Below are 8,695 nucleotides of genomic sequence, written 5' to 3'. Positions count from 1 at the left end.
TGTCCCTTAATCCAAGTAATGCACACAAAATATCTACCATCATTATTTTGCAAGACCGTATTCTCAAAATGTTTTAAAGTCAGATCTTTCAACTCAAGTTTCGTTTTCTTTTCACTTGGGTCCTTAATTCCCAAAGAATCTAATTCCCATAGGTCCGACATTTTTGTCTAATTTGTAAGCAAGGATTGTACCAGTAATGAATTTCTGGTTTCAAAAGTGGATTCAGAGTTCGATTTCCCCAAAACAGTCCATCCCAATTTCGTATTTACTGCTGTGAGACCTTTAGATACTTGTTTAATCTCACCCGTAAATAGTTTTCCTACGATGTCCGCTCCCAACAAAATATGAATTTCATCGACGTTTATATCAAAATGCAATGTTTGTTATTTAGAGAAGAATCGCTAATAAAAATATCAAGTTGCTTTAATTTCTTTAAAATACGATGGTCAGTAATTCTAGATATCCCTAAACAAATATTCTTCAGATCGTTAGCTTCCAAAGTAAAATCAAAATTTCTATCAAGACTACATAATTTAATAGAATATCTATCATGAACTTCAGTCATTTGTGGCCCGCCAAAAAGTCCATGCGTTATCTTCTGTTTTCCTAGGCTCTTCAAACCCAAAGTTTGAGCTATGTATTGTGAAACGTAACTCTTCTGACTTCCGGTGTCTAATATTGCCCTTACCAACTGTTAACAATTCCCATTTTTGATGTAAACAACCAAAGTTTGTAAAAAAACCCTCTCCTTCACTCTGATTATATAGGTCTGTCGACTCTGTCTGAATCAGATTTGTTCTTTCTATGTGCTGCTGTCTAAAACATAAAAATTTATGATGTAATCCTGAACAAAGTTCACATTTAGTTTTATTAATGGGGCAATTCTTACTAAGATGCCGATCTATTTTAAGACAATTAAAACAGCAACCCTTTCGCAATAAAATATTCTTTCTTTCCTGTAGATCTGTCATCGCACGTTCACAGCTGTTCGTAGTATGAGTCATCGATTCACAAAAGGCACAGCTGTACTTCGTTTTGTTTCTAATTTCATTGCGTGGAGTCACTAGCAATTCATTTGCAGTTTCAGTAGAGATGCCTTTTTGATTTTTTTAATGGTGGTAGAGATAATATTTTATTCATATGGGCTTGAACCAATACTTCAGTACTGGCAAATCGTTCTTTCAATAATTGCACAGGTTCATCGTACGGAGCTGCTGAAACAGGAAATCCTTATACGGTATTTAATGCGGATCCTCCCAGATGAGCCTTCAAATAATTAAATTTATCGACTTTATTTAAGGAATCATTGTTATGTACAGCCGTTTCAAAACTGTTCCAAAATGTCAACCACTTAGAGGCATTATCGCCAAAAAATCTGGCTATATGACATTTGGATATTTTAATTTTAATACATTCAACATTTTGAGGAAGAAAGTTTTCTGTTGGAATAGCCGAAGCCGAGTTTTCTTATAATGACGAATTATCCAAGTTTAACTTAGCAACATTATTAATTTTCTTTTTTGTTGCGAACAGAGAAACTAAAACTGTATATTCTTGCGACATTTGAAATTCTTCCTCAAAATTATCTGTATTAAAAAGGGGATCGAGTTGTTGATCAACTATAGCCAATTGTTCAAATTTACAATTAAGAATTTCCGAAAATTCCTCTAACTTTTCAGAATTTAATTGTTCATTAGACAATTCAGTTTCTAAATAGTTTACAGCTTTCGTTACCGCTGTGCGTATAGACTTTCTTTCTCTTTTTAACAATTCGAACTGCTGTTGTTCAGACATTTTAAATATTCAAAAAATGCTCTATTTTACTAATCTAAGTATACAGTTTCAAAAATAAATTATTTCCCCACAATACTTCAATCTTTAAACACATTTCAGTTTCAAAAAAATATTCAAAATTTCAAACAAAAAGCACATTCAAAATTCAATTTCTATAAATATTCAAAAGTATATATTCATGAGATTTCAAATATCCTAAACTTCTAAATTCATGTTTCATGTTCCATAAAAATTCAAATATTTTACACTTTTAAATTCAAGTTTCATAAAAATTCAAAGTTTCGTTTCTTAAAATATTCCTGATGCTAGTTTCAAAAATCCAACCATTCATTAATATTTCAAAAGTTTCATTTATTACTTCAAGTTTCAAGTAATTCTAAAAGTAAATCTAATTTTCTAAATTCCAAATTCAGTTGCTTAGAAAAAGTTCAAAATTTTCAAAAGTTTAAATTGAAAACAAAGTTGTTCGTGTGTTCTAAAATGTTCTAGTTTTCAAATCTAAATTAACTTCTAAAAATGTTCGAAAATGTTCCAAAAAATCTAAGTTTCGATTTTCAAATGCTTATTCAAAATTTTTTATCAAAAACTTTTCAAGCTCAAATCCCGGTAGGGATGCTATATTGTGGATTCGATTCTATATTTTCTGCATGGATAAACAAAAAGGATCCTCATACCTTTCCGTCGACCCTCCTAACTTTCAACTCCAATTGTCCTGGGACAGAGCTTGCCTGAAAAAATATATCCGAGATTCGAAAACCTAAATTCGCATAAAAAAAGTTTGGGGGAGTCTTCGAGAAATTTTAAGCATTATTTTAATAATTAGTATAACAAACATCACCAAGTTACAGCCACGCCGCATGGAGTTCTATACCACGAATCACGAATCAACTCATTACAAAATAATAATAATAATAATAATAACAATGTTCAAAGAGCATTAGCTGGCGCCACCTGACAGGAATCAAAAACAGGTGCAAAGCCCATAAATTACAAAAAAAAAAAAGGAATAACAGGAAATAGTTCTCGTTTATGGTTTCTATATATATATATAAAAAAAAAATTGGATTGGTTTTCTTTCGCAACAGAACTCTTAAGATCCCTGTGGAAACGTTCTACTAGTTTATACGAACGGGATAGTAGGACGTTGTGCGGATTCGATTTGTACCCAAAATATTATTCAAATGACTAAATAGATGCGTATCAAAACTTTTACCTTGATCTGTCTTTATAGTTACTGGGCAACCGAAACGATATCCAATTATGAATTAGGGTTTTATATGTTGTTTCAACAGTTATATCTGAAGTAGGAATAGCTTTCGGCCATCTGGTAAAACGGTCAACTATTGTCATACAATATTTATAACATATATATCCCATAGGATGGTTATAAATTATACATATATTTATAACCATCCTATGGGAGTGGTCCTATGAAATCGATATTTTTATGGGCAAAGCGAAAGTGCCTATAGGAGTTTTTGTATGTCTTTGAATTTTAGAACGTTGGCAATTATGACAAGATTGAACAAAATTTTTAATAAATGAATTCATGCTTGGCCAAAAATAACATTCAGTAACCAGCTTTCTTGTTGCTCGAATGCCAGGATGAGAAAGATTGTGAATATTTTCAAAAACTATTGAACGAAAAGAATTTGGAATGTACGGACGTGGTGAATTAGTAGATAAGTCACAATACAAGGTTACATCCTCTAAGGGGAACTATTGCTTTTCTATTTTACAATTTGAAGACTTCAGATATTCTTTAAGTTCAGAATCATTTAACTGTGCAAGTGAGATGTCATTAAAATTTAAATTTTTCTTTGAAATTGAATTGATTTCAATGCGAGACAATGCATCTGCAACAATGTTTTCTGTACCCTTGACATAACGAATATCGGTAGAAAACTGGGATATGAAGTCTAAATGTCTCAATTGACGAGGTGAGCATTTATCCGGCTTTTGCTTAAAGGCTTCAGTAAGGGGTCTTTGATCAGTATAGATTGAAAATTCCCTACCTTCAAGCATGTGTCGAAATTTTTTTATGGAAGCATAAATAGCAAGAAGTTCTCTGTCGTATGTTGACCAATTAGTTTGACTTTTAGAAAGTTTCATTGAGAAGAATGCAATAGGTTCCCAAATTCCATTTGAAAGTTGATTTAAAGAGCTTCCGATAGCATATAAGGATGCATCAGTCCACAGACTTAAAGGAGCTCCAGGAATCGGATGTTTGAGTCGGGTAGCTTCGGCAAGAGCTTTCTTAGCATTAGAAAATGCCTTGTCAGCTTCCTCAGACCATTGCAGAGTAGTTTCAGATTTTTTTGCTGGCCGTGGTGATTTCTTTTTGTTAGTATGGCCTTCAAGAAATTTAATCAAAGGTGATAATATGTGAGCTGCCTTGGGAAGAAATCTGCGGTAAAAATTAAACATACCCAAAAATCTACGAAGTTGAGTAAGGGTAGTGGGTCGTGGGAATTCTTAAATTGCACTAACTCGATCAGGAATTGGAGAAATACCTTCTTTGGAAACTTTAAATCCTAAAAAATCTAGGGTAGGAACATCAAATGTACACTTAGAAGCTTTAATTTTAAGTCCATAATGGTCTAATTTTGAAAAGTGAGCTCTAAGATATTGCATATGCTCTTCAATTTATTTTGAAGCAATTAATAAATTGTCAATAAAAGCATACACACCAACTAAATCTCTAGTAATTTCATCAATAAATCTCTGAATGGTACTAAATGCATTGCACAAACCAAACTGCATCCGAGTGCTCGCGAAGAGTCCGAACGGTGTACAAATAGCAGTTTTATGAACGTCCTCGGGAGCAATCGGAATTTGATGAAAAGCTTTTACTAAATCAATATGAGAAAAATTGTGGTTCCATGAAGTTCCAAGTCCTAAGCACTGGAAATAGGATATTTGTCCTTTTTGGTCTGAGCATGAAGAGCTCTAAAATCACCAACAGGATTCCAATCGTCACTTCCTTTTTTCGGAACCATATGTAGAGGAGAGGCATAATAGCTGTTGGATGGTCGCATATGGCCTAAATCCAACATATGCTGAAATTCCATTTTAGCGATTTTTAAGCAATCGAAGGCTTGCCTATGAGGTTTTGCATAAACAGGAGAGCTAAAAGTTTCAATATGATGCATAACAGAATGTTTTACAGTTTGGTTTGTATATGGAGCTTTAACAATATTAGGAAAATCATTCAATAACTTTGAAAAATCCTCATTACAAAATACTGATTTTACAGAATGAACATCAGTATTATTAAGAATAGTATGTGCATTTATATGCGTACACATTTAATTTAAACAATGATTCCTTAAATCAGGTTGCAGGTTAAAATGATGTAGAAAATCTACACCAATAATTGCAGTTTTATTATCGCAAACATAAAAAGGATAAATAAATTGTTTTCTCAAACCTAAATCTAAAGATAATAACTTTTGTTTATAAACATTTATGATGGAACCATTTGCTGCAAAGAATTTTTGAATCGGAATACACAGTTTATCATTCCTAGTCGCAGAAATCAAACTACAATCACTGCAAGTGTCAAAGAGAAAATTTACATTTGATTTTCTATCGCGAACAAAAAGGCAACGAGAACTACTGGGCGTCGCTACTCCTTTCCGTTGTGGTTTGTCTCATAATTGCAAGGCGAAACACATTTTTGCGCTTCTTTGGATTTGTACTTCCAATGATACCATCATTTCTGCCGAAAACGAGGCTGGCGATTACTTCTGGAATGGCGACGCATCTGTGCAATTTCTTTACGCAACATTTTAATTTCTGTTAACAGTTCAGAATCAGCTGTAGCAGTTACATTTGAAACAGCACTTACCTGGTTTGGTGTTATATCCAGTATTTTGTCCACTATTTCAGATGCTCTTTGAGTTGTCGAAGGTTGTGTTGAGACAAGAATCGATTGCACGTTAGATAATAGTTGCTGAAGAAATAATTCCAGTAAAAGAGAATCGGCGATATCGTGATTTTCTGCGCGTCTTTGCATTATTCGTAAGAGTTCTGACGACTTTCGATCATATAACTGTTCTCCAGCCAATAACTTTCGAATTTCCTGGGATTTAGATTCCCTGCATCAGGAAATGATTTTAAATTTTAGTTGGCTGCAATGGTCGGCTGCGTCTAGTGAAAGAACAGTTATATTTATTACAGTTATTGCGATTTCAGGAGGCAAGGTATTCATGCAGTAGTTGTATTAGAAGCTGTGAATGGTTTTGGAGTAGCCAATTCAAAGGTTGATTCCACCATCGTAAACCAAAGGGAAGGGTCGAACGGAATGAAGTTCGGATCTTCACCTCTGAGACTTCCTCCATCATGATAGTGCGCTTTCGCTTTCGTTTCAAAACGAAACTCAATAAGAAGATAATATTAACCAAATTTACCAATTTAAATCAGAAGCGATGCGAGGTTTCTTCAATGGGTCACCATAATGGTAATGTTCATGTAGAGTGCTGTATAAAGCATTTCATCGCTATTAGAAAAATAAACTCTTTATTTCACTAACAACCATCGGAACGCGCACGCATACATACAACAGAGATTTCTCCGGGCGAAATATAAACATAGATTGTATTAGGGATAGGTAGCGCTTTAGAATGACATGAATGAAAGATGGCGCTAAGATCACTACAGTAATATGTCATGTAAAGAAATCAGAATATTAGAATTAGTGCACGTGAAATGAAATATGTAAATCTTTGTATATAATTATCTGAGCCTGTGTCCTCGTCCAGCAAATAAAAAAGATGACAAAAAAAGAGAATGTTTGGATTAATGATTTCGATGTTTATGTGATCTATATCATGTTGGAATACTTCGATTCTTCTGATTTAGAAGTTCACGGAATGACAAGTATGAGTGAATTGTTTCTTACATTTCGATATATTTGAATTTGGGGCCTAGAAATCCCAAAACTAAGTGTTTAGGAAAATCTAAAGAGTTTGCGCTGAAAAAATAAAACTTGCTGTGGAAATGTCTAATTAAGGAACCAAATTATTTGTCCCTATGCAGAGATTTTTTTTACATGAATATTTAGAATTGGGGCACCTGTCAGAGGTTCAGGGTGAGGAGGAAGATGCAGCTTATTTTATTCCTCATTTAGGAGTTTACCGAGCTGATAGGCATCAGCAGTCCTCAGAGTTGTTTTTAACGCAAGTTATCCAACTTCAAAAGAAAATTCCTTACAATATAACGGAGGCATAGGGAAGATGATTTATTTTCCACCATCATTAGGTTTCGTAAATATGTATATGCCTTTTCAACAGATATAAAGAAGTACCGAATGAGTTTTACTCACCCAAGCCAGAGAAAGTTGCAGGGCATTCTATGGAAAGAAGATGAGAAGTAGACAGTCAAAACTTACGAATTAAACATCGTGAAGTATGGAACAGTGAGTGCAACATTTTTAGCAACTCGTACATTGAAACAAATAGCGATTGAAGAGAGAGAAAATTATCCCCTAGTTGCGTCTGTCATTGAAGATGACTTTCATATTTATTACGTGTTAACCCGTTCTGATAATTTACAAGTAGTTACCGCCAAAGAATTACAAAGGTACTTAATTGATATCTTGGAAAATTCTGGCATGCAGTTGCATAAATGGCATAGTAATTGTGAAGAGTTAGTGTCAGGTAGTGAATAAATCTATAATTTTTCACACTTCGAGGAAAAACAAGTTCTAGGAGTTTCTTGGAATACCAAGAAGGACAGCCTTTACTTTAAAGTCGACTTCAAGATGTCTCCAGGAAAAGACCGTCAAGTCACAAAAAACTGCGTTTTATCCACTATAGCAAGACTTTTCGATCTTCTTGGATTACTAGGGCCTGTAGTGACGAAGGTAAAAATATTTTTAAAGCAATTATGGACTTTGAAGCTGGATTGGCATGACGTACTACCTGAGAAACAAATTAAAAAGTCTTCAAATTTCATTGAATCACTATAGAGTGTTAGTAGCTTGGAATTTGAAAGATGTATACTTACTGAGGGGGCTGACGTGATAGAAATCCATGAGTTCGCTGACGCATCAGAAGCCGCTTATGGTGCAGTTATCTACTGTAAGTGTACTAAAGATGGTCACGCATCAATTAAATTGATTGTAAGTAAATCGAGAGTATCTCCATTAAAAGGAGTTACCAGCCCAAGATTTCAACTTTGCGCTTCAGTGCTTCTAGCCGAGTTAGTGAAAAAGGTGATACATGCTCTCAAATTACCAATATCCCACATCTATCTATGGAATGATAGCATTATAGTTCTTTCATGAATTCGAGTAACCCAATCGGGTAACCCAAATTCAAGGCCTTACATGCATTAACGCTTCGAGATATATCCCTTCTAATGAGAATCCTGCTGACCTCATCTCAAGAAGACTCTATCCCGATAAACTTCATTACTGCAAACTGCGCTTTGAAGGACCATCATTTTTGCGTAGCAGTGAATACCGAAATAGAGGCATCTTAATCAGAGTTATTGCAGATGAGTTTTCTAAAGAATTAAAACCATCTAGTGACTCTAATTGTTTTATAAGTGATAATAATTTTCTTGATAATTTTCCAAAAATTAGTAATAGTTATAGTAAAATGATTCATATTCGTAGTTTGAGTTATGTAAATAGGCTCGTCGAAACTTGTACAAAGAAAGATGACAAATCAAGAGGTTTTTATCCCCTGATGAGCTCAAAGAAGTCAAGCTTTCATTGGTAAGTTTAGTCCAACAAAGTGAGTTTGCCAAAGAGATTAAAGGTTTAATATGTTCAGGTGAAGTCTCAAGACAAATTCAGGGGAAAAGTTTCCATCCTTTTATTGATAAGAGTTGTTGGACAATTGTCCAACAGTAATATGAGCATTAACAAAAAGTTTTCGATGTTGTTACCAGG

General features: G+C 34.1%; 1 protein-coding gene across 1 annotated transcript; it reads right to left on the bottom strand.

The window, feature by feature from the left end:
- Positions 1 to 167: 167 nt before the first annotated feature.
- LOC129958472 (uncharacterized) lies at positions 168 to 3,680 on the bottom strand. Its single transcript, XM_056070969.1, has 4 exons — positions 3,672 to 3,680; positions 2,469 to 2,522; positions 557 to 691; positions 168 to 365 (listed from the first exon to the last, which is right to left on the bottom strand). Exons 1-4 carry the CDS (start codon positions 3,678 to 3,680, stop codon positions 168 to 170), a joined length of 396 nt encoding a protein of 131 aa, XP_055926944.1.
- Positions 3,681 to 8,695: the final 5,015 nt, after the last annotated feature.

Source organism: Argiope bruennichi, chromosome X1 (genome assembly GCF_947563725.1).
Source record: "Argiope bruennichi chromosome X1, qqArgBrue1.1, whole genome shotgun sequence".
Lineage (NCBI taxonomy): Eukaryota > Metazoa > Arthropoda > Arachnida > Araneae > Araneidae > Argiope > Argiope bruennichi.
The sequence above is the reverse complement of the archived record's forward strand: the minus strand, read 5'-3'. Positions and strand labels throughout refer to the sequence as shown.